This window comes from Ochotona curzoniae, unplaced genomic scaffold (assembly GCF_017591425.1).
Source record: "Ochotona curzoniae isolate NIBS_2020 unplaced genomic scaffold, NIBS_Ocur_1.0 scaffold_2476, whole genome shotgun sequence".
NCBI classification, from domain to species: domain Eukaryota; kingdom Metazoa; phylum Chordata; class Mammalia; order Lagomorpha; family Ochotonidae; genus Ochotona; species Ochotona curzoniae.
Genome location: NW_024467095.1, coordinates 8199501 through 8219751, shown reverse-complemented (window position 1 = coordinate 8219751; position 20251 = coordinate 8199501). Strand labels below are relative to the sequence as shown.

At 42.1% G+C, this 20251-nt stretch overlaps 1 protein-coding gene across 1 annotated transcript in view; it reads left to right on the top strand.

Annotated features, from left to right (window-relative positions):
* MDFIC (MyoD family inhibitor domain containing) overlaps positions 1–20251 on the top strand; it is an 83535-nt gene that overhangs the window by 54385 nt on the left and 8899 nt on the right. Inside the window, 1 exon segment of the mRNA XM_041001921.1 lies at positions 229–507. Coding sequence (XP_040857855.1) covers positions 229–507 — 279 coding nt within the window.

Sequence of the window (20251 nt, the reverse complement as noted above, 5' to 3'; positions counted from 1 at the left end):
ATTTTCAGATTTCTGATTTGAATTTTTTTCTAAAAACCAAACACATGTGTTTCTCTGTATAAAGCTGCTTCTGAAAATCTGTTCCTTTGACACTTTTGGTAATTGGGCTTTCTCTTTGGCCAGCCACGCTCCTGTTTTGTCGCTTTTCCGTTTTAATGTATTATATGAGAAGTCTTCATCTCTGTTACTGAATCTCTTTCTCATTCTTGTTTTTGCCCCTTAATTTAGCCCAACCTCAGCGCTTACCCCGGATTCAAACTTCAGCACAAGAACTCAGCGAGGAGGAACTCGGCAAGATAAGAAATGGCGGCCACGTGGGCTTGAGCAATGGGAATGGAATTCATCACGTGGCCAAACATGTGTCCACGGATCATCGCAAACTTTCAGCGCCTGTTTCTCAGAAAATGCATCGAAAAATTCAATCCAGCTTGTCTGTAAACAGCGATATGAGCAAGAAGAGTAAAGTTAGTGCCGTCTTTTCCCAAAAGACAGGCTCTTCACCTGAAGGTAAGTGTAAGATACATGCGTATTTTATTTGGTCAGATGTCAAAATCGTAGCCAGTAATGATTCAATCAAGCAATCGTAATTGAAGAACTCTTGCTTATTCCTGCAGACAAACTGAAATTTTGGTGAAAGGCACCTTAACTTCCCCAAAGGAAAGCACAGGGTGGAACAGAAGTATTGGCAGCTGACATGCTGCTTTTAGATTGTCCTCTTCTACAGTGAAGAATTTTTATTTAAATGTAACTGCTATGCTTCTTTTTACTTTTTTAATGTCACATTTAGACATATAAATGCAACATTTTGGTGCATATCTGATTCTTCTTTCCTTCCTTGATACAATGTTGGTTTAGAGTTGAGAGATGAGGTTACCTGTTTTTATTTTTACCTAGCAAATTGGTTCTTGAACATGTAAAGCTAATCTAAGAAACCAGTGGGATACTTCGGTTGAACTTGTTCGAGTGTGCCAGGGGATCATCGTTACTGGGCTCACCATCATGTGCCTGGGCTCCCTGCTGTAGTCTTCCACCCCAACCCACCTCACTGCTTTCTGGCCGTTGATTGCTCCCTGTGAAGCCCTTAGCTGTTTCCTCTGACTCCCTTTGGAACAGTCCGTTACTTCTGTTCAGTTCTCTGCCTCGTTCTGCCCTTGGTTAAAGTCAGGTTAAATGCTATGAACTTGAGAAAGTTTGTATTATAAAACACGTGATATAACTAACTTTATAGATATTTTTAATGGCTCATTATTTGATGTTATTCTTCCCATTATATTTAAGGTTCCAAATTTCTCCTAACACATCTGTCTTTTGCTTTTCCCCCTTTTCTCCTTTTGCAGTTTAGTATAAAACCTTGAGTTTTATACACACACATACACACATATTCACTTTGCTGATCTTAATTGCTATCAAGTGTTAAATAAAGGAAATTCTGTGGCGTGCCTGTCTGAAGTTGGCTATGCTTATTCATAGAGAGAAATTGAGTTGTAAATAGGAAATTATATTGAGAGTTACTGGTAATGAGTAGTGAAAAAGACTATTATGCTTTGGCTACAGGTGTCTCGAACTCAACTAAGGTAAAGTGTTAGGTTGATCAAATGATATGATAATAAATGGTCTGCATAGTTCCAGGTCAGTGACACTACTTTCCAAACTAATTAGATTGAAAGGGACATGATTGACACTTGAAAATGAGTTTGACATGTAAGCTCCATGGTCATCTCTGAAGTATAGGTAGGCTGTTAACTAAACTGGTTCTCCAAGGAGTTGGGAAGGCAATGCAATTTTCTTTAGAGGATCTTTGCTTCTGGGTGATTGGGTGAAATAATTGAATGCAATTGAAATGTACTTGTTTTATACATTTGAATTTACTTATTACATCCCTAACCTTTTATTTTTCATTGAATATTTATTTATTTTAATATGAAAGAACGTTATCATTTGCATATCAATCCCATTTGAAATAGATTATATGGGACTTCTACAAAAATTTTCATTATTGCTTGCTTTTAATAGTGTGTCTGAATTTATTTCTAACTTAAGAGTAGAGGTTCATCAATAACATGTGTAGGAGTGAAATGTAGTTCTACTGTTTCTTCCTATCCTTTCCCCTTTCTCTTGTGCACTTATATTGACCACAGATCTGATAAGGAAAGTGCTTTTTTATCTGCTAATCGCAAAATGTAGTGTAGGCGGTATGAAATAGAAATGAAAATGTCCAAATATGCGTAGAAGGTCCCATCTCCGTGTTTATAGACGTCTTTCAATTTTTAAAAAATAACTTTTGTATTTTCTTACGGCGGGGGTGGGGAGAGAGAAAGGAGAGCGCGTACACTGCACCATTTCCTTTCTCTTACGAATGTTTCCTCTCCACGTGCCAGAGACTGGCCGAAGCCAGCAGCACAGAAACCAGATCTGCCTGTGGGTCGGGGGCTCCGACCACCTGAGTCAGGTTAAATCCTGAGAAATTGTGTAATATGAAACAAACGTGTGTGATTATTGTTAATTTTATAGATATTTTATATGGCCGTATTCTTTGAGCTGCTGCCTTCAAGGGTCCCCATTAGGAAGAAACTGGAATAAGGAACTAAACTAGGGTACTGCTGAGATACCATTGTTTTAACCGGTGCCCTGCCCGTGTGGGTAGCTTTTACTGTGATTGCTTGAATCTTGGTTAAAATATCCCCTGCCTGATTCTGTCTTCCCAGAGTTGGATGTCTGTGCTCATTGTCATGGTATGAATGTATGCCCTACAATTTCTATTTTCTGTTTTAAAGTTTATTCACTGACAACATGCTATTGTCAAAATAAAAAAAAAAGCAAGCAAACAAAAAAAAAAGCAAAAATCCTACACTAAACAGCCAGATTAAAAATTAAAAGAAAAAAAATTAAACCCTGCCAATTACTAGCCATGGGACTTTGATGTCTAGGACCTATTTGTTTTCTGTAAGATGAAAGATGTGTGTTAGATGATTTTGGTTACGTTTGGTTTGTAGACTGCTGGGTTCTCTTCACGGCAGCACTGCTTCCTTCGCAGGGCAGATCTGCTGCTTGGCAGGCTACATTGTGGTGTGGTCTCATTTCTCACGCATTAGAATGGAAAGTGGCAGAAAACATTCTCAGTGAGCTGGACCACATCTGGATTTCCGAACACCTGTGTGTCTGAAGTTGAGGTCTTCAGTAGACTTGCTTTGTTGTGTGAATAAAAGTAGTGATTTTTAAAAAAGATTTTAATTTTATTTTTATTGGAAAGGCAGATTTTGACAGAGAGGGAAGAGGGGAGAGAAGGAAAGAAAGGGAGAGTGTTCTTCCGCGTGTGTTGGTCCATTCCCCAAATGGTTGCAATGACCAAAGCTGAGTCAGTCTGAAGCCATGAGCTTCGTCCAGATCGCACACATGGGTTCGTGGGCTCAAGGGTCTGATCTATCCTCTGCTGCTCTCCTGGCCCATAAGCAGGGAGTTGCACTGGAACAACTGGGACATGCACTGGAATCCATATAGGTTGCGGCACCAGAGACAGAGGCATAGCTTGATAAGCTGTGGCACTGACCCTCCAACTCTTCTTGCATAATTCATGCAGTTAGGGTGTGCCTTCTACAGACAAGGCACTGTTTTACCTGCTTTGCTCATACGGACTTTTTAGTCCTTCCCAACTACACTTTCATTCTATATGTGCGTGCTTATGTAATTATAAATACAGAAACTGAAGCACAGAGAGGGGAAGTGAAGCCACCCAGAAGTCCCCTGGTCTGTGTGTGGTAAAACTGAGATACAAGAATAAGCACTCTGTTTTGGAAGAACATGCTCCCAAACACCGTGCTGTGCGATTTGTCTTACCGGAGAGTTCTCCGAGAAAACGGCTGTTTGCTGGCCATTCCACCGTCGCATTGGATGGGCCGATGTTAGTAACTCTGAACTGGGCAGATTCTGTCCGTTAGTAAACATTGGCCTTCTTAAAGCCTTTCCCACGAAAACTTGGAAAACAGCTTTCACATCTGTGCTCTCTTTTCATTTTTCTTCCCAATTCATCCATAAATTCTAATAAGGCTGGACTGTGTTTGAGTCAGTTTTGGATTCTATTTTTATTAATATACAGCGATGCCTAACATAATAGCTGTGTGGAATTTTCTGTGAGTTAGCAAGTGATACCACACCTGGTTTCAAACCAATTTATCCTGCTCTTCCATGAAGTTGGGTTTGGAAAAACAAAGTATGTGCTCATATTTCCTAAAAGAATATTCTTTGAAATGTCCCTTTTTTACAATAGAAGAAAAAATACACAAGTGAGAAAAGATATCACTTTATTGAAAGGTTACTAAATTAGTAGATTTCTACTCACTTAGCATAATATAATATTTCATACAAACTTTAATTTTCCAATTACATCACCAAGATGGAGAGTTCTAAGTCCAAATGTGTGAGATTCTTGACCTTTGAAATAATTATATTACAATTTAGTATCATATAATACTCCTCTTGCCAGGAGTTTTCATTAGGTGCTACGACATGTGTCTTGGGAATAATAAAAAGTATTTTTAAAGAGTATTTTTAAAAAGATACATATCCAGTACTAGCATATCATTGATCACAAACGTGTAACGGAACACTGACGAACACAGTGTATGAACTAAGATCATTTCATTTTTAATCACAGACAGGCAGTAGGATCTGGTGATTAGAGCATTTACGCTGGGACCAGTCTGCTTGAGGGCAAACATTGATTTCACTGCTGATCAATAACATTTCCTTGGGCAGATTACTTAACATTTTTTGGGCAAAATGGGAGAAATATGTGACTATTTTATAGGACTGGTGGGAAGAATCCAGTGGATACTGTTCACACCTGGGTCCAGAAGAATTGTTTGATAAGTGTCAGCTACTGTTGTGCCATCCTTATAAAGGATCACAGAGGGGTCAGGAATGTCAACTTCCAGGAAAAAATGCGGTGCTTGGATGAGCACATGGACCGTGAGGTGGAGAAGGGGAATGGAAGGTCAGAATAGGCTGTGAAGCTGAAGGAACTTTATGAATTCATGTGTCCTGTTCACGGAACTACAGATGGTTTGCTGCTGCATAGAAGATGAGGATGAGGAGAGGTAAGATTGGGTAATAGGAAGGAACCAGTCGGTAGGGACCCTGATCTGCCCTTTTCTTCTCAAACTGTAACCCAGATTTGTACGACTTGACTTCTCTGGAGGACATCATTTTATATCCCATATACACCTGTTGGAAAAATTACATTTGTATTCTTTCCATAACACTATAGCCATGCAGCTCTGTAGATACAGTGTGGTTGTCTTGATGTTTGTAGGAAATGTGTGATAATGGACACACCTCTGGTTGTCTTTATGGTCTTTCTCTTCATTACTAGTGACCCACTAATGTAAATAAGTAATGAGGCGGCTTTACGCTTACTGAGCTTTGGATTCTAAGAAGCTCTCCAGGAGGCATTGGCACCCATGTGTGGATAAGGGTTCAATCCCCTTTTACTAGTTCTTTCTCTTTATTCTCTTAGTTTCTGACCTCTGTAGTTTTTGTTCTTCTTTGTAGACATCTCTCTCTTTTTGGTGCATCTTCCCTTGCATTCATAGTGTAGGAGTTTTCAGCCAATACCAGAAAGGAAGGACATACTCCCACTCGTTGGAGAATAGCCAACTTTCTGCAGACCCCAGTCTGAGTCAACCACACAGTTTTCCAATGGGGTGCAGAAAAAGTGAGCAAATGGTTGGGAAAACTCACCAGATGATTCAGCGATACCCCCCCCCCCGACTCCTCCTTAAGAACATTATAAACTGGTAAAACGCCTTTCATGAGCCTCGCTACATCTGCTTCCCTTGTTGTCATCTGCATACCCCAACTCAACCCCTTGCATTTAGGATTGTGCCTTTGCCGCAATGCTCAGAGCATTGCAGGCGATGCCCACGTGATTGGTCATCACAGCGCAGTGCCTCAGCTTCTTCTCCCTGAGCCTGCAGCGTCCTCATCACTGGTTTTGCCTTCTTGACCTCTGCACCATGTCTTTGTCATCTGCTGACACCTCGCTTAGGCTAACTGCCCTTCTGGTGGGTCTCCACAGCACTTTTGGTCAACTAACCCTACTGCAGCTCATCTGTTCTACTCTCTGCATTCCTGTAGTAAGAAGAGATCTTGCTGAAGGGGATGAGTCTGTCCTCATCTTTTCATTTCCGGTACACAGTCTAGTGCCTGATTGTAAGCATTCAATTAGTGTTGGGGTGAGTAAGCATTAGAAATTAGACAATCTGGGTCCTTGTTCTTGAACATTCCACAGATATTGTGGTTGAAACCACAAGAATGACTAAAATCCGCAGGGGAGAGAATATGAAGAGATAAAAAGAAGTGTAAACATTTGAACTAAAAAGAGAGAGAGAGAAAAGAAGCAGAAGTGGTAGGCTTAGAACTTGGAGCTCTTGCCTCCAGACTTAATTTTCTCATTATTCCGTATTGCCAACAATGTCACAGTTTCAAATCCCCCATAAAACTAGAAAAAAAGTTAGGAAGATGATGTTGAAATTATGTTATTTGTATGTGTTCTTTATTTCAGCAGTGTGATAAAATCATGTATTTCTTTTATTCCCATAAACAAAGTCTTAGTTTTGACAGTAATTATAGAAATATAGTCCCAACTTTTAAGGGAAACACAATATTAGAACTTTATTGTATCACTGTAGTGTTATCATCAGAGCTTCCAGAAGCAAGTTTTCTGTGACTTTGGCAGCCAGTGGGACTGCATTTCTCAAAATACTTACTTTGTTTGGCTGGTGTTCTGTTTTGTTTTATTGTGTTTGTATAGGCTCAGTGCCTTTCATTCCATGTCACAATAATGGTGTGGGAGAAAGATTGAGAATTCTGCTTTCCAATGCAATATTTCCTAGTAGTTTGGCAAAGTAAGATTTTAATATGTTTTACTTCTTAACTATCATACTAAATGACACACTGTGAATACAAGGAGATTTGCATGGGGTGTATGCGTGTGTGTGTGTGTTTGTGTGTGTGTACAGGGTAGGTGTTATACAGCACATATAAATCATTGTTTTATTTTTTTGTTGTTTACCTGAAATATTTCATGACATGTTCTTTAAAAATTACAGCAACTATTGAAAGTATTTATAAGTAGTCTTTCTGTAGCCCTGAAAATAAGTATTTAAATATGCTAAGTGTTTAAGAAAATAGGTTAACTGTGCATTTTATAGTCTGATACTTATCTGATGAGGAGCAAAGAAAAAAAGTGGAAGGTTCTGCAAATATGCATATAGTTTAAGCTTGAAATATAGTGACAACCAAAAATAAACCTCAACTCTCAGAGTTCCACTTTTCTAAGAACTGACAGCTTTGTAGCCCATCTTAAATAAAAGACTCAGTGAGTTACATATGAACTTCATCCTCTTCCCTTTTGGTTTTTTGATTTTGTAGACAAGCTATCTGAGGCCACAATTCTAACAATTTAGATTAGTTTAGCGTTTATTCAGGAGATGGGTGGGGAGGAAATAAAACAATGGAGATACAGATAGATTTGGCCAGGAAGCTCTGGGGTGTGGGGTGGTTGGATGAAGAGGCTGTTTAGAAGGCAGACTACAAAATAATAAGCTAAATGGAAAGAATTGAACAAACTGCATGACCCCTCCTTATGCAGCAAGGTTTTTTTGGGCTTCTTTTTGTGTGTGTATGTTGTTGTTGTTGAATCTCAGCACGATTTAGGCAAAGTAGCCATGCTGGAGCCTGCCAGAGCTTTTTTTTTTTTTTTTTTTAAGATTTATATATTTTTATTGGAAAGGCAGATTTATAGAGATGAGAGAGAAAGCTCTTTCATCTGCTGCTTCATCCCCAAATAGCCAAAATGGTCTGAGCTGAGCTGATCCAAAACCAGAAGCCAGGAGCTTCTTTCAGGTCTCCCACATGGCTACAGCATCCCGCGGACTTAAGCCATCCTTCACCGCTTTCCCAGATCAAAAGCAGGGGGCTGGATTGGAAGTGGAGCATCTGGGACATGAATTGGCACACATATGGGGACCTTGTGCTTGAAGGGGAGGATCAGGCCATTGAACGGCCGCACTGTGCCCGCAGAGCTTTCTTTCAAGCCCAAGTGGTATGGCAAGGGTGAGAAGTGAAGGAACTGAAGGTTTTTTAGGAATTTTGGATAAGACGTGGAGTTGAAGACCAGGATGGCTTCCAGATAGAGCTCAAATGGCAATGAGATATTCATTCTTAACAAGACTGCCATTAATTTTTAATTTGATGAGAAAATGAATAAAATCAAATCAGAAGAATGGCCAGATACAGCTTGGAATTGGTCATGAGTTGAATCTTGATTTTTTTCTTTAGGTTGAAATGCAGACAGGAAGGCACTGGGGCATAGCTGATAAAACCACCACTGTCTAGTGCCAGCATCCCATGTGAGTGCCAGTTTGAGCCCCAAGTGCTCCTCTTCCAAACCAGATCCATGTTGGTCACCTAGGAAGGCACTGGAAAATGGTCCAAGTGCGTGGGCACCCTTACCCATGTCAGGGATTTAGAGGAGGCTTCTGGCTTCTGCCTTTGAAATGGTTCGGTTCTGGCTATTGCACCCATTTAGGGAGTGAAGCAGCAGATGAAAAATCTATCACTCGCCATCTTTCTGTTTCTCTCCCTTTTAAATAAGTAAATAAGTCTTCAAGAAGAAACAGTTACGGGCACAGATTTCCCATCCACTGTTTCACTCTTCAGGTTCCTGCAACAGTCAGAGCTGTGCCAAGCCTGAAGGCAGGAGCCAGGAAATCAACAGCTGGGTCTCCATTGCAGATGACGGGGCTCAAGTACGTGGGCCACCGCTGGCTGCCTCTGCACTGGCATACCAAGCCAGAAGGAAAAGAGAGATCCTAACCCAGGGGCTCTGATTTGGGAGGCAAAGGCCCCCTCTGTCATTCCATGTGAAATGATGAAACACCTCTCAGGAGGAAAATTCCAGAATGCATTTGAAACTGTACGACTGGAGCTCGGGAGGAGTCAGACCCAGCACATTTGCTTCCATTCTAGAGAAAACTGATAACCGAGCATCTGGAAGAGTTTTTCTGAGTGGAGATTTGAAAGGAAAGGTCACCTGGCTGAGAACCAAGTGACTCAGGGCTCACTGGGGCCAGCCAACTTGGTGGGCCGCGAGTGTGGTTCAGCTTGAGCTTGGAGACAGTTCCACGGAAACTTCAGATGTTTCTCCAGAGATGAGATCAGTTCGAGAGCGCGTGAGAGCAAGGTAGCCTTTTTGAGATGCCCTAGGAGACAGACCAGAGAGAAGAGAGGGGGCGGTAAGAAGAGAGAAGAGAGAAACTGAAGGGAACAGTGTCACAGAAGTGAGGGAACATTTGTTCTTGAATTTCAATTTATTTATTTTCATTTTTCTTGAAAGAGAAAGCTGGAGACAGGCGGTCTCTCACCTGACAGTGTACCCCCCAAATGCCCTGTGGCAGCTGGAGTCGAGGCACGGGGAGCCAGCCTGGTGTTCCAGTCTGGGATTCCCACACGAGTGGCAGGGCCTAGATACTCGAGACATTATTTTACTGCCTTCTTAGGGTGCACATTAGCAGGAAGCCAGTATCCAAAGAGGAGTTGGAACCCAATCCCAGGAATTCTGATACGGGATGCATGCATCGGAAGTGGCGTATTAACTGCTGTTCCAAACACCTTCCCTGCAAGAGGGTGCTTAGGAAGATGAGGACTGTATCAGAGAGCAGGTATTGTCGACAGGTTCAATAAAATGAGGACTTAATAATTCTGCTGGATGGAACAGTATGAACATCACCTGGGGAACTTTTTAAGAATGATTTTCATGTGAATTGCGGAATGTAGGAAACTATATTAGTGACACAAATTCACCGATAGGAAGGATTTCAGATTGTCTATATTTGGATGCAAAGCTTCCAGGTGAGATGCAACATCTGAAGGTGTGGGAGTTAGTAATGTCGCCTTCTTTATAAGGAGCATGTGGCTTCTTTAGTGATAGAATTCAGTACACCGAACGGAGTGAGTGAGTGTCGGAGCAGGAGGGCTGAGTAACTGGAGAAGCCATTGCCCAGTTGTGGCTCCCAAAGGCAGCGCTCTGTATGCGTTGTGTAACTGTTCAGTCTCAGAATATTTCTGAGTAACTTCTTTGGAATGAGGAAAGCTAACCCTTGGTGGTTAAAAAAAACAAAAAAACCTTTTATAAGTCCACAGTCCTGCCTCATTCTCAGAGTATTAATTTCATTTCAGTGGTAGACATTGGCAAGGACTTGTGATTTTGAGTTTTCTAAATTTCTGACTTTTGTGTTTTGGGCCACTAAATGATAGAAGGGAGAGCTTTTTATACTTTATATTTCCAAGGCCCTTAATTGTATCTAGTCCTAACTTTGTATGCAAAATAAAACCTGATGGATGAACAGCTAGAGAGTTAAAGGAGAAGCGTAGGAGGGGTGCGTAAAGAAACCACTGAGTAATCCTGGGTAATGGAGGCCAGTGGGTTAGTGTTTGTTTTTTTAAAGATTTATTTTATTTTTATTGGAAATCATATATACAGAGAGGAGGAAAAACAGAGAGGAAGATCTTCCATCCGTTGTCTCACTCCATAAGTGGCCGCAATGGCTGGAGCTGCACCGATTTGAAGCTAGGAGCCTGGAGTCTCTTCCAGGTCTCCCACGCAGGTGCAGGGTCCCAAAGTTTTGTGCTATCCTCAACTGCTTTCCCAGAGGACAAGCAGGGAGCTGGAGGAGAAGTGAGGCTGCTGGGACTAGAACCGGTGTCCATATGGGATCCCAGTACATACGAGGCGAGGACTTTAGCCACTATGCTACTGTGTTGGGCCCATTTTAAAAATACACCTTAAGTACGTTTATACTTCATGGAATTACAATTGCAAACAATGGCTTGAAAAGGTAAGACTTGACCTGTAATAATCTTAGCCATGATTGCAGTAATTTTTGGTTTGATGAGCTTCTTTCAGAATCTGACAAATGTTACATTTTCCCCAAGTTTTAAAGAAACTCATTAGGGTATGGAATGTCATGTAGATGGGATTACCCAGGGCCGGGGTTCTTTGGAGTAAAAGCGTTAGGATAAAGTTCACTTTTCCAAAAGGGAAATGCAACTCTGGACTTTGCCTTGCAGATTATAAATGCTTTTGGGGTGGACGGAATCCAAGGTGTCAGCTCCCCGTATGACTCTGAGATGAACGCAAGATTAAAAACTGCTGGCCACAAAATAGACAATATGATAAGAACTGAGCCCTGAGTTTTCAATTTAGATTGTTCTCTCTCCTGCGGATACATGACAACACGATTCAGGGCGTATAGTCTGTATTTTCTCCTGTGAAAATGTGAGGGTGAGTGGCCAGTGGTGGATGAAGAAGAGGAGGTGAGGAGCCAAATGAAGGAAAATAGGAAATGGAAGGAGTGCGAAGCGCAGCGGAAGTGACTCTGTCGTGTCGAGCTCGTTGATGGCTGCCATGCTTGTGGTGGTGTGGCAGGGACAGTCTGATTCAGGGTGACTTTATGTAATATAAGGAAAGAGAAACTGAAGGTTGCAAATCTAGATTTCTGTGTTCAGGGGAGAATGACTGGGTACTGAAAGGAAATGGTTTTTAACAATGGGAAATGCTGGTTGGTTGTGTTGTTGGCAACGAGCTGGCAGAGGGGAGTCATGAACGATCTGGGTGCACAGAGGGGAGGAGAACCATTGCAGTGTACCCTGTGTGTGTGTGGGGGGGTGGGTTATGAGTCCCTTCAAACTTTAGCTCATTAGGAAAAAAAGGGGGCTAATATGTTGGCAACATCGTGTTTTACTGTGTTGGTTTAAGTCCAGCATTGTAGGTGTACCATTTGCTTTCTGACCGCAACCTTACAAGTGCTTCCAGAGATTTGGCATGGGAGATCTCAGTTCTGAAGACCTTCCATCCAAAACTATATTTGGTGATTTGAATTGATGTTAAATATACTACAGAGTTTCCATTCATTTTTGAATTTCACAAAAATTATGTTTGATTACAATAATAGCACTAGACACTACGACATACTATAATTCAAACTAGAAAGTTTTTGGAAAAAGATGTAAAATGTACTGAGTGGTTTTGAATCTTCTGACAAAAACTTGCTGATGATTCACCAGTATTCTGCAGGTTGTAAACAGCGTACGTAGAGAAAAAACAGTATCACTACTGCTTGTTGATATCATTTTAAAAATATCTCCTCTGACATTTTAGCCTAAATTATGCCACTTCATGAGATGCATCTTGGCATTTCGTAAATGAGTCACATTTGGAAACCAGGGAAGTAAATATCAGGGTACTTCAAAATGTGCCCTGGAAAATGAAATTAAAATGTGTTTGTTTTGATACAGAATTTTTTTAAATAATGCATAGAATAATCTTGAATATATGATTAATAAATATATGATGAAAAAAAGCACACATAGTTCTGAATGTTTTGTACCAAAATGAACTTATGCTTTAAGTTTACTTTTGTGCAAATATTTGAAGTCCAAACGTACTTTTAAATCAAATCTAAGTACCAGTGGACTGCCCATTAGAGTCTGCTGGAAATAGACCACTCTACATGTTTGGTCTTACTGGATGCTGGTCCTGCACTTTGGTATTTAACTGAAGTGTGTTTCATGATGCTACATTGTGTGTTTGGAATGGCTGTTTCTGATGCCTTTCTAAGCTTCCTGTTTTCTCTTCTGGTGTTTTAAGACCATATTCTTTCCATTTCTTTCTTTTGTGTGTGTAGTCCTCCCGCCCCTGTCTGAGTATAATCAATATGTATATGATTTTTCTGGCTAACAAAACACTAAAATGGGTAAGAATAGAGACTTTCTATACTGGGAAAAAAATGAACTTTGGAAATGGAGAAATCGGTTTTGTTTTTCTTTCAAAGACAGTTCCAAAGAAATAGGAACAGAAAGTTCCCATTAGGGAGAAGGGCAGCTCTGCTTGGTGTCTGGGGAAAGGAACACTCATCTTTGGAGATCTGACGTACCTAGTCCGGAGTTTGGGTTCTATTGATTTGGTAGTTGCTCATTCTCAGTTTGGATGAACACCTTGTAAATATCTGTCTGTGTCCCACACATCTCTCCCTCGTTTCTCCCTCCTCTCCTTTCACTTTTCTTTTTCTTCCTTTCTGTCCCTCCCTTCTGCTTACCTGTCTCAACTGAGAATTTTATTTCATGGCATGATGTACTTTGATGTGTAGGGACCCAGATGACCGGAATTCATGATGATGGCAATAATGTCTCAGGACTTTTCTAGGTTGTTTAACATATATTTGTGCGTATAGGCACATCATTAAAAATACGTAGGTCTAGAAGTTTCTAAGAACCAACACTTTTTAACGAATGATTTTGATTTCTGGATTTACTTTGGTTTTCATACTATTGGCTTGCTCTCTATGCTTTCAGAACACATACTTCCTCATTACTCATATTATTTTACATCTCCAAGCCACTAAGAACTAGTTGAACGTAAAAATAGCAGTTTCTCTTAGAAATCTATCCACTTTGTAAAACTTTATTCAGTATTCAACTGTCATAATTTGAGACCCCCTTTGTAAATAATCTGTATAATTTTCAACTGGGTGTGAAATGGAGGGGCCCTTGTGGCATAAAGTTGAAATGTTGCTGAAAAACACTCACTGATATGGACAGCTTACATAGAACACAGCAGGACACTATCAGATTTACTGTGATGTCCCTGCTTAAATTATTGTGGTTGTTTTTTAATCAGCCCAGTGTTACTAACCTCTAAATATGAAGTGAAGTGTTGTTTTCCCCTCAATTATATATGTGGGCATCAGTCTTGTAGAAATACTTGTGAGTTTGCCGTAATACTTTACAGTCCTGTTAGTGTTGTTGTAGAAATCCTGAAATACTAACCTTGATTTTAAAATCATGCTAAGTGGGCAATTCCCGTTATCTTGTTGATATGAAGAAGTATGAACTTGTTCTCCTGCAATGTCTGATGTTATGATGACTTTGGCACAACTGGTTTTCTCCAAAGTCCTGGGTATGTTGAGTGTCCAGTTTGTGTCCATGGCACACACACAAAAAACAGAACTAAAACCTAAAAATATCTGTTTTAGCCCCTTCCCCCTCCCAGGCATTCTTCATAGGGAAAATAATTTCTTTTGTAACATAATTTTCTAAATTTGCATTTCTGTTGCAGTTTTAACAATGTAGGAAGGAAAAGGTTGTTTTTGTGAATAGATCCTTTATACTCACAGTAAACCGAAATAATAACAAAGAATATGTTCAAATATCTGCGTTAAAATTACATGAAATAAATTCCAAAGAGATTATTGTTTTCATATTAGCATCTTAATGCCATGCTTTCACCGATGCATTGTCGCCAGTACCACGATAGAGGAGAGAAAATTAACTTCACAGTTTTTGTAAGCCACAGTTCGGGAAATCTTAATTTAACTCTCCATAAATAAGTGTGTGAAAAAAAACCAAGGTTATGCTTCCGAGTCAACAACCTGGTGACACGGCACTTACAGGGTTTGGGGGGCAGATCTTCCAGCGGGATTTGAATTGCTAGGCAGTGTTGGCCTCAGGCTCTCCTTCGCTGGTACCAGGGCCCTGGTCATTTGTGCTGGCTTCCTTTCCTCTGGTGCACTTAACCCAAGGCAAAACAGAAGGTGGTGGGTGTTCTCTCAAGTGGACACAGAAGGCAATTCGAGGAATAAGATGGAATAATTTATTCAGCAGTTTGCTCAGGGAAATTAATTATTCTCCCCATTTTGAAAGAGGAGCAATCTGCATACAAGTAAATAGTAGTTGTCTCTTCTTTGAAATCCCGGAGTTTGGCAGAAATGGGCGAAAAATGGAAGGAAAGAAAAGAGCAAAATGAAGTCATAGACATATGACATAGGAAACCTACTTATGTTTTAGGCTGACTTCTCTTGGGAAATCAAACTTGAGGAACTCAACCTCTTGGGGATAATATCCCCCTAAGATAACAGAATTTACACTTGACACCAGTTGAAGCTTATTTTTCTTCTCACAATTATGCTCCTTGAGGGGTGCAGAAATTGCATTTTCAAATGACAGAAGACCAGGTATTTTAGAAAGAACCTTTCGATCCAGGCAGCAGATATCTCCTGGAATATTACGTGCTGTTGAGTGACAGGAGGAGAGAGGGCAAAACGGAGCTGTTTCCCTCGGGCCGTACAAACGACTGGCTTCAAGTCAACACGTGTTTACTAAGGCTCCACTGTAGGCCAAGGCCTCATCTTACAGCCTGTAGGGAAGTTGCATTCTAGTTTTTAATCAATTTTTTTCTTTCTGTTACTTAGAAAAACAGCCACTTAGTGTGAGAAATAAGTTTGAAGACACAGCTTCTGAATAGCAACTGACCATGAAATAAAAATAAAATATCACACACACACACATACACATTTAAAAGTATATATGTATGGGGCCCAGCGCGATGGCACAGTGGTTAAGGTCTTCGCCTTGCACGCCCGGGATCCCATATGGGCGCCGGTTCTAATCCCAGTAGCCCCGCTTCCCATCCAGCTCCCTGCTTGTGGCCCAGGAAAGCAGTTAAGGACGGCCCAAGGCTTTGGGACCCTGCACCCGCGTGGGAGACCCGGAAGAGGCTCCTGGCTTCGGATCGGCTCCTGGCTTCTGACCGGCATAGCACCGACCGTTGCGTTCACTTGGGGAGTGAACCATTGGACGGAAGATCTTCCTCTCTGTCTCTATTGCCTTTCCAATAAAAATAAAACAAATCTTTTTAAAAAAAGTATATATGTATGTATGTATATATACATATTTAGAAGTTTGTATATATATATGTGTGTATACAGATTTATATATATTCTCATATATACATATATATATATATTTAGAAATAAGTACATATTTAGAAGCATATATATAAAGACATTTAAAATTGTCCTGGCAGGCATTTATATTTTTCATTATTTGGTTTCGAATATCTTGGTGAATGTCCCAACTTGACCGTCACCCCAGCATTCCAGCATACCTGCCTTTCAAAACCAAGCATCTAGATTGTCTGTTCAAGGGAGCTGCACTATAGCCGAACAGCGGGGCGGCCGTGTGGCTCTCTTGTCACTCTGCACATGTGTTGGCAGGGCTTGGCTGAATTCTCAGATGCTCAGCACATCTTCAGCATGTCCCAGTTCATTCAGCTGGAGCCTCTTGCCAACTTGCCAACTTCCTGCCTTGGCAGGCGCTCTGCCAGAGCCTGGGTCACGGCCGTGAACCACCGGGATGTTTAGTCCCTCCACACTCCTGTTTTCTGCCATGGTTCCTGTTCCCTCCTCCCCTTCACAGATAGCTTTCTTACAAGGCTGTCTGAATTGGCAGTCTCTGCTGTGTCCAGTTTCAGGCTCCTCCCAGGTTATTGCCTCTTCCTGTCACTGAGCCACCCCTGGGACTCCTTTGGAGGAGTGTATCTGATATAAGCTCCTCTGTCTGCTGGACACCTCCCTTTCCTGCCTTTGGGCCCCGCTGTGTATTCCTCTGTCTCCGCTGCCAACTCCTCTTGCTGGGCTTCTGCAGCTCCCGGTTGTCTTTCGCTGTGTCGTTGTGTTCACTAGGAGGGTTTGAGCCACTGAGAACTCCCCAGCCCAGCCTCGCCTGCCTCCCAGGCTGCGCTTCCCACTGCCTCTCACCTGCAGTGGACGGTCCTCACTCCCACGCTTATCTCCTGCCGAATTATTTTGTCAAAATCGGTTTAAGCCAAGTCATCTTGCTCTTCCAAGATTCTTTCGCAGGACGTGACTCCAGAAACCCTGGCGTCCCACTTTGTCTCTTCCCATCTGAGCCTCACCCAGAATCTTAGCGTTGTGTGCTAGTCCTGCCTCCTGTCTGTATTTCCTTAGTTGCCCCTCATGACCTCTGTGATTCTGTGTTATTGCTGCATGGTGTCCGCTGTGCCTCCGACACAGACTTTTGAAGCTTTTGTTTGTTTGCCTTGCTTCTCATTCCAAAGACACTGAGCCACTCACATCTCTGACGATACCTTATTCTTGCCCCAGTGCCTTTGCACAAGTCACCCATTGGCTGAAACACCCTTCGCTTTTTCTCCCCGCTCTCCCTTGCTTATTTCTGCTTGAAGAGGCTTTCTTCCTCTTCCTGGCTGCTTCTCCTTCCATGACCTGTATCTCCAGCTCACGTGTTTGAATTGGATACTGCATGCCATCCCTTTGTCATATACTCAACTGTCAAATGGGACTCTGGCTTATGAAATTGTCCTAAGGGTTAAATGAAGAATTGTTTGTAAGCTACCTAAAGCAGTATCTGCAGCGTAGTAGGTACTGTGTAAGGTGACTGAATAAAAAGGAAATTTAATAAAATGAAATATGAAGACAGTTTATCTTACTGATAAGAATAACCTTTGGAATCACACAGATGTAAATTGGAATCCCTGGTCTCCTCCATGGTACCTTTGAACCTCCCGCTTGTTGCATAAACTTTTAGAACCTCGGTTTGCTTGTCTCTGAAATGGGCCAGACACCAGCCTCATTGGGTTTTCAGTGATGCGGAGTTCATAGCGATGAGGGCTGTGCCCTGTTGACCTTCTCGATCCCTCCCTACCCCCGCCGTTCCTCCGGCACCATGGAGCCATGCCGGTCACAGTAGTCGCTGTGCTGCATCAGGACGCCTTTGAACAAGCATTGTGTTCTTGAGTTCTCGCTCTGCAGTCCACACAACATAGCACAAGTTCAGTGAAGTTTTCATTCATTTAAGCACAGTGAGTTCTTGTCTCTGGGTTCCTGCGCAGGTCAAGAATAAGGGCTGTGTTTATTTTTTCATCACCATCTGCCCCCCCCCCCCCACTACACACACACTTCCTGTGTACTTGCCAATGTCAGAAAGACCTCCATGGCTAATACCATGTGACTCTAGCAGCTTCTGTGGACCCGAGGACGGGGTTTATGTTTTGATCATTGCCCATTGCTTACGCAAAGCCTGCTTTCTGGGCCCCTGCTCAGTCTTTGCAATAGAGCTGTCTGGGCCTGCTTCTTCTCCATTCCTGCTTGGGAAGAGCCAAGTGCTCCTGGGGCTTTAGCCAACTTCTAGTCAGTTTGTATTCAGCCTTAATTCTTTCCATAGTGCTTTGAATGCTGCATTAAGCTCAGTAATAGCCCAGTTCAAGGCCAAGAAAAGACCTTGAACCAGACTTGAAAAATCCACTGGTTATAGATAATAGTAGATTATATCATCCTGGAATGTGAGTTCTTGGAAGGATCTTAGAGATCATTTTTCCCTTTTCGGTGTGGATATGGATATGGACATGCAGTGAAATGCCTTGTTGAGGATTACTCAGCCAGTCGGTAGCAGAGCCAGAACTGAGAAGCCAGCTTTAATTTTCCAGTATCTCAGTCTTCATAAATAGGGTAGTCCTTGGCGGTCTGGGCCTCTCACAGAGGTGGAAGAATTGGTTGTTCATTGAAGCACCTTTGTCTTTGTGTCCCAAGGTATGTTACTTCCCTCTTGCTGGGAGTGTTTTTTAAAACAAACACACAAACAGGTGATAACCACAGACATTTACAACCTTTCCTCTTGAAGTTCTGGCATTTGTCTGCCCAAATGATAGGTGATGCGCTCTGAGCCAGGAGAACCTCAGCTGGGCATGAGGGTGGGCGTGGGGGCAGCTTACTTAGAGAACTTCGATTTCTCTCTTTTCTATGATTGAATAGGTCCGGACAAGCAATGTTCACTGTGGGAGAAAACCAGGTTTACCTTCGTTCGTCAGTTTTAGAGTACTTGCAAGCAACACGTTCGTAGATTTTTTTGGCTCTGGAGTTGTCTGTGTACTGAGGTGCAAGTATTGTAAGACCAGAATCATGCTGACCTGTTCATCTGTGATGCCGTAAAGAAAAGTCAAATGGCGTTAGAGGATGACATGATGGAATGAGTGTGCATGTGTGTGTGTGTGTGTGTGTGTGTGTGTGTGTGTGTGTGTGTGTGTGTGTGTAATGAGGAACAATGACAGCATTGATTCACAAATTAATGCTGTAAATAATAGGATTTGCCTCCTGTGCACTGCTTTGAAACGTGCTTTGGTGCCGCATCTCGCTGTCCCTTTTCACTCTGCTTGTTGCTCTTCATCGCGCCTGGCATGGCTGTCACACTGCTGTGCCTCTTTGTTTGGGACCTGTCTCTTCTGTCGTGGTGGAGGGGCTCCTCCTGGGCCATCTCTGGATGAGGTTCCTGCTTGCTGCGTGAGGCTTTGCCCTCCAGCTGGGCGGAAACAGGCATCGCTGGAGACCTCTCGTCCCCGTGGATGCTCTCTGGACCGCTCTCAAGCCAGGGCTGGTCGGCTGCCTGTGAATGACCCCAGCCCTGTGGGTTTTGTAGGCCTCGGTGCGGGCTCTAATGGCAATCCGTAGAGAGCTGCCAGGAAGCACTGTGGATGACCTGGGTAACTCCGTGGGTTTCTGCAGCAGGGTAATGTCAGGGACTGAACACATCAGCTTTGTCTAGAATGGCTTTTCCTTGTTGTCGTCATCCTGTTTAACTTTTTGCAGAATCACCCAGTTGGGTACATTATTCTGCTGACTTATTTTCATAACGTACTTTGCACAATGTTTAAACCAAGGACAAATAAAAAGTGACATCAAAATATGAATTGAGAAATTCACACAGTTGGTGAAACAAAATTGGGAAAAATATTGAGTCAAGCATTTGAGGGAAATTGCACGTTTTCTTTAGAACTAGTGTATTTTCATGAGTTTTCTCCCAGTCATAATAGTTCCAGTTACCAACTTGAGCAGATTGTTTGACATTGACTTTCTCTAGAAAAATGCTTTTAAAATCGATAGTACGGGCATTGTGGCAAAGTAAGCCAAGTTGCCACATGAGTCCTGGCATCCCATTTTACAGAGCCAGTTTGAGTCTGGGCTGCTGTGCTTCCACTCTGTCTCCCTGCTAGTGTCCCTGAGAAGGCAAAAGATGATGGCCCAAATATTTGAGCCATTTAGTGGGAGACTCAGATGAGACTCTAAGTTCCTGGCCTCGGTGTAGACCAGTCCTGGCCATTGTGGCCATTTGCGAGTGTGAACCAGTGAATGGAAGATAATTCCTCTGGAACATTCTCCCTCTGCCCATGCCCTTTCTCTCTCTCTCTCCTTGTGTGTTTCTGTTTGTCACTTTCCTTTTCAACTACATATATAAGTAATTAAAGCAAGCTAAATTATATTTTTATTATTCAAAATTGTTGGTAGCCTCATTGTTAATGTGCTACATAAGAGATATTGCAACTCGC